Here is a 25,732-nt window from a genome sequence, read left to right as displayed (position 1 = left end):
ATGTTCCCAGCGTGACTCAACAGAGGCTCTCGCTTTTGGAACAGGGTTTTGGGTCTGCCTGGTGAAGGGTTTTGTGGATGTTTGAGAGGTGCCTGGAAGGTCTCCCTTGCCCTAGAAGTGATGCTGAGCCCCAGGCACCCTGGAAAAGGGTGGCATGGAGGAGCAGGGAGGCTGGAAGGTGAGCAGAGGTTTGCGCTTGCATGGAAACCACAGGGCCTGCCAGAGAGGGGACCAGCAGGATGGCCTGGGGGGAGCTGGGCCCTGGGGAGTGACACAGGCTCTGTCAGCAGTCGTGGGGCAGCTGAGATGGGCCCTTGCTTCAAATTTGGGAAAATGTGATGAGCACCAACTCTTTTCTAGGGACCCAAGGCATCCATTTCCACCATTCTCTCTAGGGCTTGTTCGGATTTCTGTCCTCTCTGCTTCACGAGGTGTGTGAAAACACTGAGGAACATCTGTTTTCAAATGTAACTGTCTTAAATCTGTATTGCAATACACATCTTCCCCTTAGATAGTTATACATTTAGGATTCTTTTTTCAGCACTGCTCATTATCTCAGGCTCTACCTCTCTTCATAGTCAAGGGAGTTTCCTTGTGAAGCACAAGCTGTTGCCTCTCTGTACATTTGGTTTTATTTTGTGTTTTGATATAGTACATGAGTATTTATAAATGAATAACAGTAATTTGGTTTTTTAGGTCTCTTTTTTTGTAAAAGAAGAGCTGACTTGCTGAATGCAAGCAAAGAAATGTTTTCCCTTGCAGCTCTCATAGTGAATTCCAGATGTAGTAAAAAAACCTGCTTTCTTAGGGTTGTTAATGTTGCTTTTTAAGTCCGGATGTAAACTAATAGAGACTAATTTATGATACAATTAAAATTCTATATTATGGTCTTTGTTATATTGTCTTGAGTACTTGGATTGGTAGTTTTTATAATGAAGACATCAAGCAATACATGAAGATACTCAGTTATTTTGTCCAATAAAGCCTAACCCTGTTTTATCCTTCCTGTGAATCTTAACAATTCTGTTTCTTTTTGCAAGATTCACTGGTAAGAGCAATCTAATGTGTGTTCCTGCAACTATAAATTGTTGATGGATATATTTGGTTTGTTTTGGTTTGTTTGTTTGTTTTTTGTGCAAAGGTGTCCAGGAATCTCTGGGTTTGAGTTTGGTTTTGTTTAATTAGTACGTGTGAAATCATGGAAGTCAAGATATGGGACAGTGGGCACCCTGGGTACCTACCTCAAGCAGTGTATAGTCAATTCACTGAAAATGTTTTCTGGAACGTATTCAGCCTAAGGACTGAATAGCTGTATAAATAATAATAACTGCAGATGGGTAATAGGTATGAAATGTGTACGTTTGCAGCATGTTTTAAATGTGAATTGCTGGCACAGGTTTTTAAGAAGGATTTCTTTCTACAAAGAGCAATAAATAAAACCCCTAAGTGTCCAGGAATATTTGCTACTCAGGCTGAAATGTATTTTCTGCCTGCAAAGATAGGTACGTTTTTTCCACCTCAAATGGTAGAACCGGTGTTACACATAAGGATGCTGGGGGGCTCAGGGTTGGTGAGGCAGGCGAGGAGCATCAGCTCCTGAATTTAACTAGAACTCCTCCAGCTGCCTTCGTTATACTGGACTGGAGTACAGACCATGACTGTGGTGCATGTTACAGCTGGCTTTATTTTGCAGTGCAGTATTAAATAAGCAAAAGGTTTCATTTATTTATTATAAAAGACAAGTGAAAGAATGGAGGATGCATTTTATAATTGCCATATTTAATGGGAATTTTCCATTTCTGGATTTCACACAGTTGCCTGCGACAGCTCCTGTTGAGTAAACTGAGATGGGAACATCTTGTATTGGCTGTTATACCTGTACCTACCACGATGAGAAGTTGCATAAGGTTTCTTGTTAATTCATGCTTTCATTGTAGAGTAATTATTATAAGCAGGTCAATTAGTAAGCACATTCCTTTAAGGATTTTTTTTTTCTCATTTAACAAAAGTTCTCTTCTAAAACTAAATGGTATAACAGTATTATATAAGTAGGCTATCAGACCAAATCACTGATTATATATTAAGCAGGATCAGTTCTGGAAACTGCTGCTTTACTTCACCAGGCTCATGAATGAGTGTGCTGGTTGCTGCTCCTCTTCGCTATTGGAAGAAGTGTGTAACTTTTTTCTTGTGGTCTTACTTTTCCTTTTCGGTGACTATTACATGAAACAGAATTACATATAAACTGAACAGCTATTATATGTGTGCAGAAACATTCGCCTGCACAGCTTTGCTGTAAATTGTATTATTGCATAAATGAGCATCTCTTTCCTCCAGTTTTTAATCTGCCAGCATTTCTTGCATCACTATTGTGGATTTGAATGCTCATTCCTCGAAAACCCTGGCAGGATTATGTGAAACCAGATAGGATGTGTGTTCCATAACCACCCAAATGTTTACGGCTTGTCTGCAGACCGAACCACTAAGTTAAAATATTTTGACATGTCATATATATATATTTTTTTTTTGCCGGTGATAAAGCAGGAGTTACCTAAGAACAGAATTCCAGTATTGTGAAGACAGTGGCTTTCTTGCAGTGTCACGGTCTAACTAATACTCAGGAAAATGGCTTAGGATCCCGTTGTCCTTTGCTTTCCGTTCCCTGCCCCAAAATGTTGGGTTTACTTACTGTCCTGTTATGGTCAAAAGCTGTCATGTACTTCCAAAGTTAACGAGATGACCACAAGTTGTATTTCAATGACATTTTAACGTCCTAGTATAGTATTTCACTAAGTATTTCAGAGTTTTGTTTATTTTGATTTTGTTGTTTAGTACTCTTTAAAAGGCAGAATATTGAACAGTAACCAGTGCATCCCTTTCAAGCCTTTCACATTTGATATACCTTTGAAAATTGCCCTAAAACTTTCCATTTTCACTTTAATTCTGCAAATTGATTATTAATTATGTATTTTTATTTTTTTAAAAAACATACATTTAACCTTCAAAATAGCAATTGTTATAGAGAGAATTGAGGTGCAAACATTGTATCTTAAAACAATATTTTTCTTTTACAATGCCATTAAAACTGATATTTTGGGAGGTTAAATGACCTTCTATTAAAACAAAACAAAAACAAGCAAACAAAAAAACACAACAAAAAACCCCAAACAAACTCCAAAAAGGTACCGTCATGTTCAGCTGCATTGGTTTTGCTTGCAGTAGAAGATAATTGTCTCACCACTAGCACTCCAGTCTCAAGTTAGGGATAAGTTTTGCTTCTACATTGTCATCAAAATAATTTTTTAGATGCTTAGTGATCCATTTAGCTGAGTTTGTTCTGCTGGAAATGGCAATGATCAATCTGTTGGATGAAGCCAGAGGAGACGTGGATGTGAGACCTCGGCATGGTTATTGTAGAAGTGGTGGGAAAGGTTCCTCTCTCCTTCTGAGGCAGGAATAAAGCTGTTGGGATGCCTGCAAAGTCAAATGGCCTCAGTGCCTCTCTAAGCAAAGTTAGTTCTGAAACACAGGAAGAATATTTTTGGACAGGCTCAGCTCTTTGTCAGACAGGGCATTTCTTTGGAGAACAATTTTCCAAAAGGTGTCCAATCAGATGCCTGAATTTTTGCATGTAACGGTGTTTGGTTAAATTCTGTTTTTACTTCTTAGGCACAGAGAAATTCTCCAGCTTTATAAGGAGGAGAGGAGGAAAAAATAGTGCCCCCCAAATTGGACCAGCCAAAATTATAATACAGCATATAACTTTTTGAAAAATTGGCAAACTTTCATTGTGCGATCTCTGGATTCAGCTTTAAAACAGCATATTCTATGCAGCTACCAACAACAGCGCAATTCTCTAAATCCTTTTCCCCCTGTGCTGCGTGTTCCGTGTGTCCCTGCCGTGAAGAGCTCCCGCGCTCTGTTTGCAGATGTCTCTGGGCGCTTTGCAGAACAGACTTTGATGTCGCTTGGTTCCTTCAGTTGCTGGTAACGCTGCGGTGTTAATGATGAGGTTACAGCAGCATGTTAGGGAAGAAGGTGATGGTGAAATCTCTTCGCTTGGAGTTAAAAAAACCTGAATGATTTAGAGAAAGATGGGATTAATCTCGTCCTACAGATGAAGGAAGGGTATTGGATTGATCTGTTCCGTAAAGGACCTACATCTCTAATGTAGCTATCATGAAGCAAGGTTTCTTTCCATTACTACTGAATGATATTACATGATTTAAACATTAAATTTTCAATTAACATTTCTTTTCATTAGGGTTTTTAAAAAGTCACTGGAAACTTTCCAAAGACATCACTGGAGAATGATATGGTACTGGCACTGTATCTTATGAATGAAAATGTACTTAGTTTAGAATTATCAAAGTTGTGCATCTTATGTACACATTGTTATTAGTTGCTTGATTTGGTATTGCTTTAATATGGTATGCTTTTAATATGGTATTGCTTTTAATTGGTATGGTATTGCTTTTAATACAGTTGTATCAATACCTTTGAAAAGTTAACTGAATGAAGTGTATTTTTAGTTCATTCTGCTTTTATGCACAAAGCACTGATATTTATAACTGGTAGCTCATTCTCTGATGTAGCCATTATGACAAGTGTCCCTGTTTTCTATAATTTAAAAAAAAAATCTTTTAGCTAGGTGGCATAATTTCTTGCCTTCACAGGAGAATACATTAGAAAGTTGTGTTCTTCAGAATGATAAATGATGCTTTAAAACAAGTCACAATGAATATCCCGGCATCACTAGGAACGCTGGAAAAAGTTACACATCTCTTCACAGTGCTGTTGCTAGGATTTGGGGGATATTTATAAGTCGTTTTGCAGTATTTACCAATTATTAGTTACCTTATTGACATGTTTGTTTATGTAGCAGGTGTGCCCATTGCATACTGGTACTGAGGCTGAGATCCCAGGGCTGATGGAAAGTCCCCAGGAATGAAAGAAGCAGCAGAGTTCTGTTGTGGAGGAAGGTCACAGTTTCCCTCTCTTACATCGGTGTCCCAGTCTGTACAACGTTTGGAAAGTGTTTTCAGCTGCTTAGTGCTCGGGGTTTGTGCGGGCAGAGCGGTGGCATTGCCGGTGTCTTAGGGCTTGTCTGGAGGCTGATCATTTACAGGCAGAGGTCATAGAGATTGCTGGTGAAGATGCACATGGACATGTTCTGATGTGGTCAGAGAGAATCTTTTCAGTTGTATAATCACATAATGTTTTCAGATAAATACATGGCGTTTACATGTCATTTGATTAACCCAGGTCCTGAATTCCTTATTTGTGTTGTGTAGTGTTCAGAGAAATAAAAGTATTAGTAAGTACTGCAATCTGTTAAATGGGAATGGAAGAGTTCTTCCTCATGGATCAGTGTATTGTTTCATTTGTGTTAGGGTTTAAGATCTCTGTATGAAAAGACCTACTGGCATATGGTTTGTTATAATATGTTTGAAAATAACCCCCCTACCAATATCTATAGAGTTTACCAGTAACCTTTTCTTTTCTTTTTTCAGATATTTTTGGATCCCTGTCTGATTGATCCATGTTTCCGAACTCTTCCTCATAACCTTCACAAGCAGCCAAAATGAAGTTGAAGCATGACATCAACCCTGTTCTTCTACAGTTTATAAACTTTATAATCTTGGTGTACACCGTTGTAACTTACATTCCCTGGTACATATTTTCAGGATCAAGGGAAGCTATAGCAAAAGCCAAGCAGGTTAAAGCTAAACCTGTGAATAACAAGCCTGGGGCTGCATACAGGTCTGTTAACAGTCAACATTGCTTAGCTTCTGTTTTATATCCTGGATGTGATACGCTCGACAAAGTTTTTAAGTATGCTAAAACTAAATTTAAGGACAAAAAACTCTTGGGAACACGTGAAATCCTAAAAGAGGAAGATGAAATCCAGCCATCAGGAAAAGTTTTTAAAAAGGTAAGTCTTTTTGCAGTCTGCCTCAAGATTTTTGGTTTTTTAAGTCCATTTACTTTCTTTTGCAATATTTCTAGTCCAGTAAAGCAAATCGGGAAAAAGTTTCTCTTCTCAGATAAATAGTTGTGAAAAGAGTTAACGAAGGATTGGGAGTTAGATAATTTACTTGCCCTTTAAAACAAATCTACGCCGCCTTCTTTGCATTCTTGAGTAGATATCCTTTTTATGGCTTTAGCCAAAGGAAAAAATGCAGATGTGCGTTAGGTATTTGTTTTCAATACTCAGCTGGTGATGTAACTGGCTTTAAAGTTTTCCTTTTAGGTGAATTAAAAAAAAAAAGTCTCCCTCTGTGTTATTCTGAACGATAATCAGATAAATATAGAAAAATTACTAGATGCCTAACCTCAGATGTGCCTTTCCTGTACATTTATTTCTAACTGAAGGATTTACTGTTTTGCCCTGTGAATTCAGAGCTTAAATGAAGTTTCTGTTTGGAAAAGGATTGCACAGACTTTAAGTCTTTTATTTTTTTCCCCCCCTTCAATCTCCTTTAAGGTGAACTACTTCTCGGTTAATCTGTAGTCATGGTACATGTGGGAGATGGCATTTCAATATAAAACTGTTGTTTCAAGGGACTGAATTTTGATGGTCTTTTAAGTACTGGCTTGTGTTGTCAGTTGGTGCTTTATATTTGTTCAAAAATGCAGTTTTGCCTGAAGAAGCAAGTCCAGATACCATTAACAGGGCACGTGCGATATGTGTTAAAGGTCTGCACTTCTGTATTAGAAGTTAACTCCAGCCTATAAAGACATTTTTTAGTTAAGGTTATTTTTCCTGCAGAAGAAAAAAGTATCTCTTCATGTAATAAAGGATTCCTAAATTTTTCTAGTTTTAATCCTGATAGAGGAATATAATGTTTCAAGTAGAATTTGATTAATATTACAATACACGGCAAAGTTTAGTTCTGTTAAAATCTTCACAGAAGCTTTAATTGTTAATGAAACTTTCTCCCAGCTCTGGAGTTAACTTTTCAGTGTGAAGGAAATGCTGGGGGAAATGGATACATATCATCTGTATTGATGCAGGTGTTGCTGCCCCATTGCCCTGTAAAGAAACAGAAAGTTTATGCTTTACGAAGTGGGCTGTACAAAGTTCATGCTGTACAAAGTGGGCTTCTGAGCACAAATCAGAATTTTGGCTGCCTGTGATCTGTGCTCTGTTTATTAAACATAATTAGTAACGTAAGGCTTAAGAACTTAAGAGTTTTAGCCTTTTCCATTATGTAAGCGAAGTGTTCTGAATATTGGAAAGCTGAAGAATGTTGGTGTTGACCTACTTAAATAACTTGTTTCTAAGTATTTAGACTTAAAAATTACGTAAGTTAGGTAATTTTGTCTAAGCTTGACACAACAGTTCATTCATCAACATCATTCATTGCCATACTTGTCCCGTCTTATTTTGTTCCAAGTTATGGCATTATCTCATAAGTCTACTTCTATTTTTTTTTTCCATTAAGGAATATAATGTTTCTTAACACCGCATAACATGTTTAAGCAAGTGAAGAAAATCGTAAGATTTCACAAGACACCTTGTTGATTCTAAATGTCAGGGTTCTTTTGCTTTGATTTTTGTTTTTCATACCACACGTCTTTTTATTGCCTGGTTCTCCTTAGGAAGGGCAACTTGTTGAGGTTTATTTGGTGCAACTTTTGGAAAAGGTACACGGGAATTTTATTTCTTTGATATAATGCTTGTAATTTCTATACGTGACAGGAGTTGCAAAACTTGTTAATGATTTTTTTCCCTTCCAGAAGTGGTGTGAACTGCTGATGCATTTTTCTTGCATTTTTCTGCAAGTCAGGGCAGATCTGAATGTAGATCGTGGCTCTGTGTACTGGGTTGCATTACGTATTAGAAGATGTCTCTCTGTGCAAATTGCAATGGGCTAGCTTAGCCTAATTAACTATTCATTAGTGGGGTAAATATGTATCTCAAAAAAGTAAAATACTAAGCTTCTGATTCTTAGGAGAACTATGCTCATGCTTCTAGCTAAAATTATTTAAAGCTAGGTATTTAACATCTTTAAGATCAGATAATATAGTAATCTGAGAACAATGATATCCCAGATAATAACAATTCAAAAATTACAGATTATATTGTTCAAAAGATTTATTTATTCCTGTGTAATTGCCAAAATAGCAGAAATTAATGAGTGTTAATAAAATGCAAATACTACTTCTGCTTATTTAGTTGCATTTTATAATATTTATTTCATATGTAGTTAGCTTTTCTGTTTCCTTCTGCAGTGCATTTAATACATGAATTGGAAAGCACATGTAATATTAATTTCATAAGATATGTATTTAAGTCAGGATAAAATAGTGTTGAAAATACTTCAGAGATTAAGATGTAATTAATTGGAAAAATGAATTTAAGCAGAACTTAGGTTTTATGATGTCCAGAAGATGAACTTTATTCTGCTGGTTGATTATTTTACGTCGTCTTAGTTATAGGTTCTGCTGTCATGTGCTTCCTTTTATGTATGTTGGTATGTGGATTTTGCTTTGTTTGTGTGTTCTTTGGGGGGCGGGGGGTTGTTATTTGTTTTGAGGGTTGTTTGTATTGTTCTGTTTTAAAAAGGGCTTGTAACCAAGAACAGAATTAATAGAAACATAATAAGAAAGACATAGTGGGGAAAAGTAAACATGATTTTGGCAGGAGAAGGTGACGCACCTAAAGCCTGAGGCTTGTGTGCAGCTGTGAGCACATGGGCAAGCGCTTGGGAATTCACAGCCATGCTGCCCAGAGCTGAGACTGAAACTTACCCTGGCATTGCAGGGAGGTTCTTGCCATGCCAAGTCATTGGGCAGGAAAAGAACAGCTTATGATGTTGAAAAACATAGGGTGCTATGTAAATAGTATTTTAGGGTGGGATTTCTGAGAAGTGTTCAGCTGCAATCTGTTTTCATATGAAAAAGGTCAAAAATGGGCATTTCAAATAGCCTCCTTTGTGTTATTTTTAATATACTTTCTACTAGGAAATGTGTTTGATTTGTGATCAGTAGTTTCCAAATTGTATTGTAATAGTCAAGGTTCTTCAAGACCTATAAGCTAGTTTTAGGAAGACCCTGAAAGGTAACTGAAGTCAGGTACTTCAATGACTCTACATGTGCCTGTAGCTTTTTGCTGAAAATTTTATGACCCCTTCACAGGAAAGAAATGTTCACTGTGCAGCAAGTAATTAGTCTCTGTACTCTGCTGGATTTCCAAATGTTAGTACAGTACTGATATTGAATAATATTTTCCAATGCGTTAAATAGATAACTCAAATGTTTTCAATAACTTGCAGTTTAGGTATGTTTAAAGGCTGGTGCACTAGAGGGCAGTATTTTTCTATTTAATGTAGTAGTATATTTTGAAGTAAGCATTTAGAGGCGCTGTCTCTTCTGATTTAGTGTTTGGTTTTATGTCTCTTTAATCAGTTCTCAGTCTTGACTTCTTGGGCCCTTCTCTTGAACACTTACTTTCTTTACACGTGTAAGTAGTTATCTAGCAGAAATAAGTTCTGAAAGTTGTAAAATTAAACGTGTGTGAATGTTTAAAAGAATATGGCACTTAACATCAGTTTTAACAGCTGTTTACAGTAGAAACTATCCATTGGAAAATATTAATGAAAGCTACTGAGGGAAGGGCCAAGAAGAGAGATTGGATTTGAAGATAAACAGAAGGAAGGATGAGAGAAACTATAACCTGCTCTGTGTCTTGCAAAAGGCAAATATAGGGAAATGCAGAAGAAAGGGACATTCCAACAGAGGCAGAGCATTAGTGTGTCATAGGGACAGAGAAGAAACGCTGGGCATGGGGAGGAAGGGAACATGGCAATTCAAATATATAGAATGCAGTAGGAAAAGTAAAAGTCACTGTCTGCACTGAAAAAGGTCATCTCATCTGTGTTCACGTTGTTGTTCTTCAGAAATACAATTATATTTCTCCATATAAAAAATAACTAACAGTGGTGTACTTCCTTTCTGTGGGTTTTCTCAACTCCTAAGAAAGGAAAGCGCCAATAAGACCTTCTTTCACTACATCATATCAAACTTGTTTAAGCAATGAGGATAAATTATTTAGGATAATTTTAAAAAAAGGGAAAAAATCAGAATCATAAGTGTTATTCAGAAAGATCCATTTTTGTCTTTTTAATGTTTTATTATTTCAATTTTCATGAGTTACGTAATGAATGGCGGAAAATACTGAAACCCGTTCATTTACGGTTGGCGAACTTATCAGAAATGGTAACAGACATCTGCTTGTATTTGTTGGCCTAATTATTTGCGAGTGGCATCGCTGAGGCCCCGCTGTAGGTAGAGTGTAATGGTACAAAGGGTCCCTGATTCATTTCTGCAGATTGTTTTCAGCCAATGAGTTTGTCAAGAATTTCCAAGTCTGCCAAAACTACTGTGTTTTTGGGGGAAAATGTCCCAAATTGGAATTAATATTTCAAATGACTGAAATTTGGTTGGACTGGAAGAGATGCAATGTTTTCTTTGGAAGCAGTAAAAGTTTTCCACACCAGAAATATCTTGGTGTTTTTAAAAAGAATGGAAGTGCCAGGTTCTTTTCCTTGGGGCCGTACCCCTGGGTAGCACTGAGCCCTCTGCCCGCACTGATTCCGTCACCCAGTACAGCAGAGAAATTCAGTGTCGTCTTCCTTGTCCTGTAAGGTTTTTGGCTCTGAAACAGCCCATTTGCCAATGGAGCTGAGTTTCCGTAAACACAACAGTAAAACTTGAGCAGGTATTTGTGTGAGAAACGTTTATTTTCTGGTCAAGTTGTTAAGTATTCCTAATGTTGGCAAGTACTGTGTTTCGGTTATGTTAAACGATGTTTTTCTCATGAAAATATATGTGAAATTTCCAAGCAGCTGCACATACACCTGTCCTGAGTTAAGGTAGGTTTGTCCTGCTAAACAAATAGGTTAATGAGAAATACGCAGCAAGGCTGTTTTAGGTACAGCTCAGTTACCCAGCGTTGAACTTCAGCTGTCTGAAAAAGTGTTCTTGATAGAAAAGTAACATCTAATAGATTTATTAGAGTTTGAGAGAGATTTTAAAATTCATTTTATTAAGCAAGCGGATGTGGAAATACAGACCTATTAGAAAAGTAGTAACATGCCAAAAAGTTGTTAGATTTTACAGTCCACAAATCTGAAATTTATTTAAGTTTGATAAATGAAATCTGGAAAACAGAATGGAGGGAGGAGGGAGAAGTTTTCTTTTCTAGCTTTTTCTTTAATAATTTGCTTTCATTTGTTCCTAATGCTATGTACCCAAAAGGAAATGTCAAAAATACTTTACTAATAAAAACTAGTTTTCAAAATTCTCAAGGTTCTTGTATAACTAGACAGGTAATGTATAATAAGTTGAGTCTGTTTTTTCAGTGCAAAACATCATCTTTGTATGATATCTGTATATGAAAATTTCTAGGATGTCATCAAAGAAATAACCTATCACTCAGTGAGAAAATAGCACTGTAAGGTGCAAGTACACTCATAGAAGTTTTTGACAGATAGTGAACTCTAAATTCAAGTCTAATTTTACTGTGCAACAGCTTTCCAACATAGAAGAAAAGTGAGATTGCTTAACTTTTTCCACATGACTTTTTCAGTACTGAGATTTGCCAGTAATTTCCAGTCCAGTCTTCTGTCCCACTTTGTTTAGCAGTAAAAAAGGCAAAGAGATGACTCCTCTTCCCCTTGACATTTGTTTCAGAAGAAACAAAGGGAGGGTGATTTCACAATTTCAGACTGAGGACACGTTGATATACTGCTTTATACTGCTTTCTGAATTCCAGTTGCCCTCTTCTTTTTTTTTTAAAGAATGAACATCAGCGTATCATGTTTGCGTAAGGATTGTAGCCCAAATAATCCAGTAAAGCAAATACAGAGTATGCATTGCACTAGCTAGTGCTTGTCACGTTTTATGTAAAAATAAAACAAACCTTTGGAAAAAATCTAAAGACGTATGAGACAGATAACCAGGGCCTTTTGGGGGGCTTCTGAAGCTATGAAATATGCTGGGAGTCGTATGCTTTCCTAATGTGACAGCAGAGGTGATAATGTGCGGAAATATTGCAGTATTCGTGTTAGACCTTCCACAGTCCCTGTAGTTTTTGGCAAGAATACTATTCATTATCTTGAATAAACTGCTTTTAGAATTTAAGCAACTTCTACTTCAAACATCTGTGGTTTCTTCACATGGTTAAAAATGTAGTTGGACATGTGTTAAGGATTTTCATTTTCTAAATTGAATTTATTATTCTTATTAGGTCATCCTTGGCAAGTACACCTGGCTTTCATATGAAGATGTATACATTAAAGCTGTTAATTTTGGAAATGGCTTAGCAGTGTTGGGTCAGCAACCAAAGACCAACATCGCTATCTTCTGTGAGACTAGAGCGGAGTGGATGATTGCAGCACAGGCCTGCTTTATGTGCAACTACCAGCGTAAGTCTGCCTCTTTCCTAAAGTATTTATGTCTTTTGTTCTTGCAACACAATATGCAAACAAACCTTTTTCTTCAGTATACACATTAAGAGAACTTCATATAAAAAATTTACAGAGCGTTTAAAACTACAAATAAAAGTATTGCATAAGGTAGAGACTGCACTTTCTTGTGTTTTACCCTACTGAATGGAGAAGTGTGTGTGTGTTTGCAGCTGGAGTGTGGTTTCAGTAAGTACATCTTGCTCAATGAATTTGTGAGAGGTTTATTTTCTTTCAATCTCAAATCAGTACAGATTCCTAAGTTTTTAAAAACAAACAAACAAAAATCACACATGAATTCAGTGACTCAGTTTCAGAAGTTGACGTCAAACTTTCATCTGTCCCTGTAAGTTTTGTTTTAACTGGGTGTCTTGTCATCTCTTCAGTTTTGATTTTAGTTAGAGTTTATCATATCATTATCTCTAAAAAGTAAAAAGGAATGAGTAAGTACTTGAACTTATTTTTGACAGCTCTTTCAAATTAAAAAGCTGCTGTACCAAACTGTAAGTCATTCCTTAACTCAAACCTTAATCTGAGCCTGATACTTTTTTTTTTTAATCTTTTCTTCTCTCTGCCTCTTTGTTATAGTCCATTCCATGCCATTTAATACATGCTAATTTAACCTGCCTGCTGATTTGAGACTGTTCTTAAGGACAAACTTTTAGTCTTAGGCCTGTTTTTCTGGCTGAGAAACCTATCAAGTGCTGATCTCAACTTGGTATAGGGGTTGTTTTGAAATGTCTGTTCCATCAGCACTCTTCAATATGTCATTCACCTAACTGTGTGCCCAGCCTGGCTGGATTCTGTGACATTCCTGGGGGGATATTTCTCATTTTCCCACAGGGCACTCTGGAACCTGCAGTTGCTCACAGGCTTTGTCCTCTTCTCTCCCATGCCACATTTACCCTCCTTCAGTAAGAGATAGGCTGTAAAAGTCAGATGTGCAGAAATTCCTGATTTACTACCTACCTACTTTCAAGATGTATATCGATTAGACTATATTCAGATTTTGGAAGCAAGCCTAACAAGAAAATTGTATCTTAAATGGTCCCTCTCTGCTCTAAGCACGAGTCTGTTTCAGTTTGAGAAGCCATACATTCATGAGTATATAGCTGTTTTCATTTATATAAGTCTTTACTGTGGGTCTGTGTGGTTATGTTGTATATACCCATACACTGTATTATTCCCTTGGTTTTAAGGGTGGAGTTGGTTACAAGAGGTACTGCCCAAGCCCATACTGTTCCAAAATCTGCCTGCTTGCCTTGTGTGATGACTGTCTCTGGGGACAAGGAGAGCATGGGTGTTGTGTACTGAGACTTTAGCAAGGCCTTTGACATGTTCTGTTGTAGTATCTGTAAATCGAAATTATTTAGATCGAAACTGTGTAAGTAGCTGGTAAGATGGATGGAAGATTCATTGGTGCATTGGCTGAAAGGACTGATCGGCAGGATCAGCTGCCAGCCCTCGGGTGTCGATACAGAGTCCGGTGCTGTTCAATGTCTTTATCGTGGGACAGTGCACACACAGCAGGTCACAGCCTGGACACTGGAGGGCAGGGCTGATGCTGAGGGGCCTGTCAGCTGGAGAAGGCAGTTACAAATTCTCGTGCATGCTGGGATAACCTCGTGCACCAGTGTAGGCTGGGGGACAACTGGATAGAGAGCAGCCTTGCAGAGGAGAATCTGGGTGTCCTGGTAGGTAACGGTCAAGCACAAGCACGCAGTGCCTTCTTGCAGTGAAGGCTGACAGCATCCTGAGTGGTAGTAACATGCGTGTAGCAGGGAGGTCAGGGAAGTGGTCCTTCTCCATTTGGATGCTGGTGAGGTCACATCTAGGGTACTGTGCCCAGCTCTGGGCTTCCCAGTAGAAAAAAAGATCTTGGTGTACGTACTAGAGTGAGTCCAGTGGAGGGCTGCCAAGACGCTGAAGGGATTGGAGAACGTGACATGCGAGAAGAGGCTGATGGAGCAGGCTCTGTTCACCGTTAACATGAGTTGAGATCTTGTTGCTGTCTAAAACTGTCTAGTGGGAACATATGGAGAGGATGAAGCTAGACTCTGCTCGAAGGTGTGTTTTGGTAAGCCTGGAGGCAACAGGCACAAGTTGAAACACAGGAGAATTTTATGAAATATTAGGACAAATGTCTTCGTTGTGAGGGTGGTTAAGTACCAGAACAGGAACCTAGAATGGCTGTGAAGTCTCCATCATTGGAGATACTTAAAACTGGACTGGCTGTGGCCCTGAGCACTCTGCTCTAGTGAACTGTTTTGTGCAGGTGATTTTCCCAGGTGCCTTCCAGCCTAAATTCAGTGATATTTTTGGTCCTTTCCTCAGTGAGTGACTGCTGCTAACTTACCTGCCAGAGCAGAGTTCTGCACAGGCTGCTCTCAGATGAGATGCCTGTGTTGCTTTTAAACTAGATGTCTCATAATACACCATGTCAGTTCCCTTTTATCACTTTTGGCATCTGGATTCCTAGTGACTATCCTGGGAATAAAATGCAAAGGCTTGTATGAATTATTTCTTTCTTTGGAAATGAAGTACACTTACAATCCTTGGAAGATTTTGTACTTTGAGGAAAAGAAATATCTGAGATAGTGGATGGATATCACATGTAGAATGGTATGCATGTGTTTTGGGGTTTATTGGATTAATGTTTTAAATTCCCGTTTTGAGACGTGCTTCAGCGCACTGTCTGACGTGGTGTTTAGCATCAGAGCTGTATGTCATCTTATGTGAACTTGGCTGACTTGTGTGTTGGCAGATGATGATATTGTCATGCAGTATTCACGTAGTCTGTTTGCTGAAAGAATTATAACATCCAGATGATGTTGAAGAAGTAGTGTGGCAAGATATTACTAAATGACTTATATTAGCATTTTTCAGTTTACAAGTTTCACAACAGCCAGCTGCTGTGATAGTGTTGTGACATTCTGTCCGAATGTGAAATGTGTTAAATCTGATGGGATGTTCCCAGAACTGATGCCAAGAGAGCAGGTTCATCTGCTTCATACTTAGTGTTGGAGAGAATGCCTTTTGTACTACAAAATTAAAGTGGGGAAAATAATTTTTATGTTATGGATTACTCACACAGATAAGTGGTTTTATCATTAGAAATACTTGCCAGATTGTAAATTTTAAAATGTTTGAAGCTATCTAAGTCTTGTACTTGCAAGAGGTTGAGTGGGATTGCTAGTTCAAAAATGGAAAGTACTAACATGAAAACAGATTTTCTTCCAAAGTATCTCCTCTTCATCTGTGTGAAGAGCTCTTCACTAGTGTGGGCGGATAAAACACCTGAGTGTATAACCAAGTAATAAACAGGAAAACTTACGTTTCATTTTTTAATCATGCTTTTGTGAAGCTTGAGCAGAAGTGGCTAAGTCAGAGTTGACTTGGCCGAAGCCTTTGAAGGTTTACTTTGCCTTTTATTTGTTATGTGTGATGGAGGCTGAAATACTCAGTTTAACACTTCGGTTACATTGAAATAAATGGCAAACTTTCTCTTTGTTTCTTTAGGGTAGGGCTTTGTTCGTGTATATTAGCTGGCAAATTCAGATGTGTTGAAATTTTCTCTTTTTCGTATTGTCAGGCTTCTAGAGCGATATTCATAGCAGAAGTCCAGATATCAGAGACTCAATTGTACTATTGCGTGTGTAAAGATCAACACAAAAGATAATCCCTCTCAGTATGCCTTCGAGAGAAAGGAGAGAAATCACCTCATCTTTCAGATTTGCCTGAAAAAGTTTTAGGTACTTATGTGGAGAAGTGAGAATTTCACAGATCAGAGTCATTGCTCAGTTGTTTTCTCTTCATGACATCAGTACACCATCGTATAAATAGTATTATATATGTCCTCCTCTTTGGCTGTAGCATAAAGCTGCAAGATGTCCTTGATGCACTTATTTGTAGAAGAGCAATTAACTGCATAAGCGGTAATTTCAGAGACCATAGTGTGCTTTCGGGTGGTGCGTCGCCGGGGTTGCGCTGGCTGGCTCGGGGCAGCTGAGTTTCTGCAAGATGTTTGTGTAACAGGGGTCAGCGCAGTGAGTGGAGAGAGCTCGTGGGAACGGGAGAGGCCCTCGGCTGGACTCTGCTCCCACCAAATTAAAGAAAACACAGTGCATGTGTGTTTGCCCTGCAACAGTTCCGAACTATAATGGACTGTTTTAACAAGGAAGAAATAAGGAGAGGTCAACTATTTACTTTTCTGTGTAAGAAAACTGCTTTTGAGTTTTTCCTTGGTATGCTGCACTGAATAACTCCCTGGATTTCAAATCTTAGAATACAGCAGAGTTTGATTTTTTTTTTACAGACCTAATGTACAATGGGATGTCTTGTTTTAATTATGTCGTTTAAATATTCAGCTAAAATATAGGGTGTTTGAAAAAGATGGACCCAATTTCAATGATATAATGATTTGAAATTGGGTCCATCTTTTTCAAACACCGTGTACAGAAGAAATTCAGATACCTAACGTGAACAAAACTTCCACCAATGTTGTAATTATTGTGATCATGTTGATTTACCTTACAACTTTTTTGAGAAGCCCTTGTTTAGCATTCTGCTTGGAAAACAGGAAATCATTATTTTCTGGAGAGCAGTACCTCTCTACCTTTTTGAGCTGCCTTTTTCTTTCCCGGTCTCTTCCTGTCTTTTCTCATGCAGTTCCCATAGAAATGACAGGAAATTAAATATGTTTTTTAAATTGTTAATACAAAATAATGGTGGTTTAACACTCTGCTAATGAGCTGTCCTCAAATACAAGAAACAGTGTTTCTAATAGTCGATTTCCTAAATCTTTTCTTTCCTTCCTGTTCTGTATTCTCATGATGTCAGTTCAGTGTCTAATGATCGTGATGATTAAACCTCTATGTTGTTTTAAATAGAAGGGAGAATATGATAGTCACAGATTTATTGCCAAGTGGGACTTATCTGCTGATGACACGTATTACAATGATATAATAATTTCTTATTAGCAGTCAATTGCAAAAGCCTGGTAACATGGCATGTGAATTCTGAGAAGTCACATAAATGAAAGCTCTTTCTTTCCTGTGTACAAGAGGTCTGTTAATCAGTGTATTACACTGAGAACAGATTCCTACTTTTACAATGGTAAAAGCCATGAAGGTACTAGAGTAGATCTAGAAGGTAATTACATAGGGTAATGTGGTTCTGGTAGTTCTAGTTAGACCTTGAAAATGGTCTGAAAATTGGTTGAAAAATGGTAAACATGGGCAATGTTGTTCTTTATTCCTACTGGGAATGACTGAAAATCATGCTGTATTTAAATCCAAGCAATAAGTATTTTTTTAAAGCACAAAACTGTACCACTTTTCTAGTAGTTGATAAATATTTTTGCTGTTTTGCCTAACTTGGCATAGGTTAATCTCAGACCATTATTGTAAACTATACTTGAAAGTGTAAAATAGAGACTGACTCTTTTTTTTAACCTGTTTTGTGTTTCAGTTGTTACTCTGTACGCTACTCTGGGAGGCGCAGCAATAGTTCATGGGCTAAATGAAACAGAGGTGACCACCATCATTACTAGTAAAGAATTGATGCAAACAAAACTGAAGGTAAGAAAACTGTTCTTTGTCTATCTCTTTCTGGTGTATCTGTTCATTACGGTTAAAAGACCTGATTCCATAGTAGAGAAGAATGATTTACTGGCTTTCTATAGGGCAGACACTTCTTTTGGAATAAGATTTATGTAGCTGTCTTCATATACATAAAAAAAACATAGTTAGCCTTCAGTGGGATTGCGGCTCCTCATTGACTTTGGAGAACAGGATGAGCAATTTGCACTATAGAAGAGCTGCAGTGCTGCCTGGAACAACCTTTTCAAGAAACTGTTATGGCGTCTGGATGGATTTAGTGCCTATAAACTTAACAGTTGAAGCAAACAGGAAGAGCAGAAAAATGTATAGGCTGTATATGAACAGACAAATGTGATCATCCTCCTGATTTATTGTTGGATGTTTTCCCAGCAGAGAACGGCTCTTAAATCTAAAGATGGGTGCTCGAAGAGTTAGAGCTGTTTTGCAGTGCAGGAGAAAGCTTATTAAACATTGAGAACAGTCAGAAAACCTTTTTTGACTTACTGAGGTTGAATATACAAGTGGAACAGCTGATCCGCATGAGGTTTATCATGACGTGTTTTGGGGGAACTAGACCTTTCACATAAGGGAATTGTTCTAATTAGAAACTATGCACTGTTGCTGAATTTCAAATGAAAATTTCCCAAACCTTTTTGTACACAGTGCGCATTTATTTCAGCTTGCAGTAAGAGAATGAATGTATTCTAATGGAGATGATAATAATATCTTCTTCCACTCAAACACTGATAATTGTTTTAGAACTCAGTTTTGTTTGAAGTGCTTACTTTGTGCTTAACTAATAATTTCCTGTATTTTTGCTAGCTGTTGCTTATCTTCAATAGTGTAATAACCAAGGAGCAACATGAGACTTAGTGTTAGCTCAGTGTCACCTGGAGTTTTTTTCTCAGTGTTCTGAGACTGGAAAGTCAATTATCTCTACAAGTCTTTCCAGTCTTATTTGTGAAGTTTTCTTGAAATAAGACCCAGATCAGTAAATGGTTGGAAAAGCTTTAGGACTTCAAGTGGAAAGTTCAATTAGCCCTGCAAATCTAAATGTGGAAAGTTTCAAGCTTTGCAGCTGTTTGAGCTAGACAGGTTTATCCCCGATGTTTTAAATTCTCAGATATTTTAAGTAAAATCTTTTTAAAATGTGTACAGTAGGTAGATGGCGGGTTTTTTTTTTTTCCTTTCTTATTGGCACAATTCTGCGTTTCTGAACACATCTTCATTTCCACAGGCGATTGTTTCTCAGGTGCCGCTGCTGCGGCACATCATTACGGTGGATGGCAAACCAACAACGTGGTCGGAGTTTCCCAAGGGCGTCATTGTTCACACGATGGCTTCGGTGCAGGCGATGGGCGCCAAGGCAGACACTGGTAGGTTGTCTCTTCTTTTTCTTTGGATCACCTCACTTGTTGTCTTACATTGACCCTGTTGAGTAAACCTTGGGAAACTGCAGGTCTCAAAAAATTACACAGTGATTAACCTTTTATCATCTGCTTTTTCTTTAACTAAAACCTGTGGGGTTGTTTGGTCTGGTTGTGATTGAATTTTAGGATGTGGTTTTTGGTTTGTTTTTCAACAGAGTAAAATGCTTTTATGAAAAGCTCTCTTTTCCACAACAAGTGCCACATGTTGAAGAACAATCTTTAGGATAAGCATTTAGGCCAGGATAGAAACTTAGAAACCATTCTTATGATCAGACATATTAAAACCAGGTTATTTAGAGCGCACAGAGGAAATTACTGTGCATTGTATGGCAAAAGACATCAGTAATTCACTGCCTTTAATTTGTTTTAAATTGAAAAATTAGAATGTACATTGGCAATTTAAATCTGATAGGTCACTTCTTTGCATTTCTGGAAGTGTCAATTTACTGTGTAAATTTCTTGAATTCTATTTCCGATCTATGTAACAATTTTCAAATTAGAATTCAGATTTTCAGAAAGTGTTTTAACTATTAAAATAACGAATTTTTATTCTTTGCTTTGAAGAGCTGCTGAATCTGATATCTTAAGATTTCATTATGTTCAGTAGTTGCTTTCTTCTTATTTATGTTTTCAGAATCTTTTAACTACTGAAGGCACATGAATGTTGGATTGAATTTTGTTCTAGGAGAAGGTTGAGTGGTTAATCGTCCTGCTGTTGATGTTCAGGGGAATGGCAGGTTTGCTCCCAACATCGTGACCTCTCAGTTTTTTAAAAGGCAGTTTTCCCTTTCTGATGTACCAGTTCTATGTACTAGTAAAACCGTTTCAGATAACGCCAGGAGAAAAAATTATGGCTATAGTTCATTAGCTCCTTGAGATTTTTTAATCTGTGTGCTATGTAAAAAGATGTCTAATCTTTCAGTATTTTGAATATCACATACCATACACTATAATAAAGGAATGTTATATTTGAGTTAAACATTAATAAATCATTGAATACTCCAATGAACTATTTATGGTCAAGATGTTCAATGAATGTATTAAGTACATGAGCTGCTGCTTCTGTTTTCCTCTGTATTGTTCACCGTGCAGGGTGGACAGGATTCAGTGAGTGCGAAATTATTAAATATACTTTCACTCTTCTCATTCAGTGTATATATTCTGCCACATGTATGATGCATTATGCAGTTTTTCCTCCGAAAAAAGCACAATCGTTCTTATATTTTCCTGCTCTCAGTGTAAGTATTTAAGAGCCACTTGAATCCTATTAAATCTATTGAACTTCCTTTAAATATTTGTAGAAACTGGAGCCCATGTTGGCTGAGCAGTGCCTCACCGCAGGTGTTGCAGGTGAGGCAGAGTGTTGTTCCCCTGCTGGGGAACACGTGAGAAAGTCCCTTTGCAAAGGGGATGGACCCTGTGGCAGTGTGGAACCAGCAGGGCAGACCTGCCCAGGGATCGCAGAAACATACAGTCATTTTGCTTGGAAAAGACCTTTAAGAGCATCGAGTCCAGCTGTTAACCTAACACTGCCAAGTCTACCTCTAAACCATGTCCCCAAGAACATGTGGAGCTCAGTGGCATTTTGGAGAAGCCAAAGCTCTGCATGTTTTTCTCTCCTCTGCAGGAATATGGGAAACATAACAGCAACGTGTTGTCATGATAGTCTAGGACAACCACTTAAAGTATTGCTCAGCTAATACAAAGAGGTTCCTACTCTTCATGAAGGCACTTAAACTGAACCACCATCTTTTTAACTGAAAGCAAAATGTAGTAGCAATAGTCATGTAGTTATATTGGAATGACTGCTGAAATATGTTAGTATATCACATCTCCCGGTCTGGGAAGCTCTCCACACATTATACATTGTCTTTATTAAACACAAATTACAGGACACAAACAGCAGTCCAGGCCTGTGCCCTCGGATATTGCGGTGATCATGTACACAAGTGGATCCACAGGAGTTCCCAAAGGAGTTATGATCTCCCATTGCAACATAATTGCTGGGATAACTGGAATGGCTGAGAGGATTCCAAAAGTGGGGTACGTACTAACAGATATTCACCGGCAAAAGTCAGGTAGCTGCATATAATTTTCGATTAACTACTATGTAAAACATTAACAGTTTTAGATTGCTCTGTCTGTGACACGTTATACTATGCACTGATGTCTGAGCATCTTCCTGTGCTGCATTAAATGATAGGATCACTTCATGTGCTGTTTGTTCTCTTGTCTTCTCTGTATGGGCAAGACCAGGGCACACAACCCTGTGGGTCACCTTGCACTAGGAGGGTTGAAAGCTTCCCTAAGCAGTACTGCCTTTGGTTACTGTTAAATTCTGTGGTTTCTTTGTTTGGTGCAGTTTTTTTAATCTTGTCCATAGCGTTGCCTTCACAACCATAACACATAGTTAGTTGTCTTGGGATGAGTAAACATCACGCTTTGTTCATGCCTTAAACCTACAGTGTGCAGTATGCAGCTTTTGAAACAAAACCCATATTATTTGAAACACATTCTTAAGCTCAAAGGCATTTTTCCACTTTCTCTAGTTCTATAGTATGCTCTGTGTAAGTTTAGTTTAGTGACTCATCGGAGGACTCTAATGGTACAGCATAAACCTATATTTTTAAAAATTCTTTACAGGGAAAAAGATGTCTATATTGGCTATTTGCCTCTCGCCCATGTTCTGGAGCTGAGTGCTGAGCTGGTGTGTCTGTCTCATGGGTGCCGCATTGGTTACTCTTCACCTCAGACATTGGCTGACCAGGTATGTTGTAGATGTAAGCCCTTATGGTTAAAAAATATATGTATATAATTACTTACAGCAGGTCTTTGTAATATTTCTTTAAAAATATAACAATTTTTTTCTATAATTCATGAAACAGTGTATTGGTGGTTATGATTGGTACTCTGAACTAGTTTTAATTGTTAACATATAACTTAAAATGATGGTTTGAGAGATGTCCTATGTCATTTGTTTCTCATATTAAAAATCTTGAATATGTCTGCTAGTAAGCTTGTTCTTCTCTTTAGTCCTCTAAAATAAAGAAAGGAAGCAAAGGTGATGTTACTACACTTAAGCCAACCCTAATGGCAGCTGTTCCGGTGAGTAACTGAAGAATAAATAGTTTTAAAAGATATTTTTAAAATATTCATAATTCAGTTTTTTTAACAACAAAATTAATGCAGTCATAATGTAAATAAAAAAGGACCTTTGTTAAGGGAGCTTAGAATTTTTTTAATGTATTTATTTGTATGTTGCAGATAAACATTAATTGTATGAATGTCAGCATTTTTCGAAGTTTTAACAGCTGTGGGGATTAGATTGCCATTTCAGTTAGTCATCTCTTGTTCATCATAGTCAATGAATGGACTGAGATAGTTGGCAACAGGCAGCTTGGGGTTACCTGGTGCTCCTGCTCAGGTGTGTTTGCCTTCCTCCTGGTCTGTGGACACCTTGCTGTCTCTTAGCAGTGAAGAGGAGGCAGCCTGGAGCGGGCTGGCACCTGAAACACACTAGAATTTCTAAATCATGTTTCCTTTTTGTTGTACTGAATTTAGGATTTGTGTTTCTTTGAGTTAAAGTTAATCTTTTTATGTAACTAGGAAATTATGGATCGGATCTACAAAAACGTCATGAATAAAGTGAATGAAATGACTAGTTTCCAGCGGAATCTGTTTATCTTGGCCTACAACTACAAAATGGAACAGATTTCCAAAGGTTATACTACCCCGCTCTGTGATAGGTAATTTGATTTTTCAGGGTGCAAAAAAATGCTTTGCAAAGTCTTGCCGTATGAATAGTATCTGATCTTTCCTGTGCTTTTCTTTGTTTTAATGTTGACATTTTGAATGAGTCTGCAATTAAATGTAAATTGAAACAACAAATGTGTGATGGTTTTAAATATTTACTAATGTAATTTGGGGGTTATTTAACTTGAAACTGAGAGGAGTTTTTTATCGGTTGCATTATTTCATCAAGACTTTAATAACGTATTTATACTGTTTTTGGGTAAGATGGGAAGTCTATTCCTGTAGGTATTCCTGTTTTTACAGAAGTGAATCAGACTATATAAAGTTAGAAGAAACCCATAAGGATCGATTCCAACTTTAGTGAGATTAAAGGATAATATAGTTGCAAAATGTATACAGCTTATTTAAATTATTTTGGGGAGAAAATCACAGGACTTTAAATCTATGCTCTTAAAACATTTAACCCATCTTCAAATTAGAATTTGGAAACAAGCTTAGAAATCTGTGCCTGTGTTTTTGAAAACTTCATTGTGCTACGTCAAAATTTTCATTGCCATAGAAGTTCAGATGATAGAAACTTTCAGTTCAGATACAAAATTAGGTACTGTCTTGTTTTGTTTTTAAGCAACAGATACATACTCTTATCTTTGCGTTTTAGCCTTATTTTCCGGAAAGTACGAATGCTGCTAGGTGGGAAGCTTCGCATCCTGCTTTGTGGAGGAGCTCCGCTCTCGGCAGCGACCCAGCGGTTCATGAACATTTGTTTCTGCTGCCCCGTGGGTCAGGGGTACGGGCTGACGGAATCGGCCGGAGCCGGCACCATCATGGAAGGTGCGTGAGCGGGGTCATCTGTGCCAGTCTGTACATCTGCCCTGTGCCACCAAGCGTAACTGGGGCATCCTGGGGACTACTTGTAATCGTAAATGTGTAAAACAGTAGGAGTGCTCATTTTGACTCACTGTGCTAAAGCTGGTGACCTACATATAAAATGAACGTTCTCATTTGTGATAGAGAAACCTGTGATAGTGGGAATGGGATCTTGGCATTTATGCCAGTTGAACTGAATAAATTATTTCTAATTTTGATGAGTATACAGGAATACTAGGAATATTAAAAATGGAATGTAAGAGCCTGCACCTGATTTTAGTTCCATGTAATGGGACTTAATAGTTTTGGTTACCTTTAAGTCCTAAAATTTCACTCGCACCCAGTGGTGACAGAAACAGAGCTGCTATTTTCTGTCAGTGGTGTGATTTACCTGGGAATTGTATGAGGACTATCTAATGTTCATGGCTAGGTTATGCTGACTTGTAGAATGTGTATTATGTTCATTGGTGATCCACAAACTTCTGTGATGTGTGGGGTTTTTTTGTGGAAATTCGGTTTTATGAATTAAAGTTCAGAAACAAATAGTTAATTTTCACTAAATAAGGTGCATGACAACTTCTTTTTTTTTATTTCTGAAAAATGCTTTTTTTTAACTCTAGCTTGTGACTACAGTACAGGGAGAGTGGGAGCACCTTTAGTCTGTTGTGAAATCAAGTTACTGAACTGGGAAGAAGGTGAGTTTGCAAGAAAGGTCCTATATGTTTGTCTGAGAGGTGCTGGATTCAGAAGACTTCAGCTGAAGTGCATGCATGATACCTTCTGTTGCCATTAGGAAATAATTTTAAAAGTAGTCATCATAATATATGTAATTAGGTGAATTCCTTTCACTATAGGCTTTTGTGTGTTGTAGAGTAGAAACACATGATACTTAAAGGTGTTTTGGGCTAATGTGAAACCTCATAGTTTTTTTAAATTTCCTAAAATATGAGAGGAAATTTATCTGTTTTTAAAATTATTTATTTATTTATTAATTCAAGCCCATATGAAACTGAAGCGTGTTAGTCCTGGCAGAAAGATTGCCTGGAGGTGGCATTTGCTCTCTGTATGTATGTGAATTTCTCTGTAAATACACGTTAAATAGCTGTTCATATAGGGAAAAGAATTGGAACCACCTCTTCTCTTGCTGAACTATTCATGCAAGTGGTAACTTTGGCTAAGGACTCACTAAAGTGTTTTGTTCTATATTTAAATATTGAATCTAGGAATTCTTGTGTTAGAGTATTTTAATTCTTGTTAACTTAATCAAAACCATACTTTTAGGTGGATACTACAACACTGATAAACCATATCCTAGAGGTGAGATTCTCATTGGAGGGCCAAATGTGACTGTGGGCTACTACAAAAATGAAGCACGGACCAAAAAAGATTTCACTGTTGATGAGAATGGTCAGAGGTGGCTCCATACTGGAGACATTGGAGAGTTTCATCAAGATGGATGTCTAAAAATTATTGGTGAGTTAATAAATTAAGGGATAAGTATATGTTTTTCAGGGTTTCTAGATATTATAGTTAACAAAAAGAACCCCACCATATCTTGGCATGCAATCCAAACCCCTGCCATACGTCCAAGGTACATTCTGATGTGTTA

The 25,732-nt window shown here is 37.6% G+C and overlaps 1 protein-coding gene across 3 annotated transcripts in view; it reads left to right on the top strand.

Moving 5' to 3' along the window:
• ACSL3 (acyl-CoA synthetase long chain family member 3) overlaps nt 1-25,732 on the top strand; it is a 62,962-nt gene that overhangs the window by 25,651 nt on the left and 11,579 nt on the right. For all 3 annotated transcript variants that reach the window (XR_010474716.1, XM_065074101.1, XM_065074100.1), the window contains exons 2-12: nt 5,514-5,935; nt 12,257-12,434; nt 17,943-18,052; nt 19,311-19,449; nt 21,396-21,546; nt 22,147-22,270; nt 22,537-22,608; nt 23,110-23,249; nt 23,915-24,087; nt 24,744-24,818; nt 25,405-25,596. Coding sequence is in view for 2 of the 3 variants with exons in the window: in XM_065074101.1 (XP_064930173.1) it covers nt 5,585-5,935; nt 12,257-12,434; nt 17,943-18,052; nt 19,311-19,449; nt 21,396-21,546; nt 22,147-22,270; nt 22,537-22,608; nt 23,110-23,249; nt 23,915-24,087; nt 24,744-24,818; nt 25,405-25,596 (1,705 nt within the window). In the remaining variant the exon portion in view is untranslated. The remainder of the gene's footprint in view (nt 1-5,513; nt 5,936-12,256; nt 12,435-17,942; nt 18,053-19,310; nt 19,450-21,395; nt 21,547-22,146; nt 22,271-22,536; nt 22,609-23,109; nt 23,250-23,914; nt 24,088-24,743; nt 24,819-25,404; nt 25,597-25,732) is intronic.

Source organism: Columba livia, chromosome 9, assembly GCF_036013475.1.
Source record: "Columba livia isolate bColLiv1 breed racing homer chromosome 9, bColLiv1.pat.W.v2, whole genome shotgun sequence".
Classification (NCBI taxonomy): domain Eukaryota; kingdom Metazoa; phylum Chordata; class Aves; order Columbiformes; family Columbidae; genus Columba; species Columba livia.
Note: the sequence above shows the minus strand (reverse complement) of the source record. Positions and strands in the feature narration are given on the sequence as shown.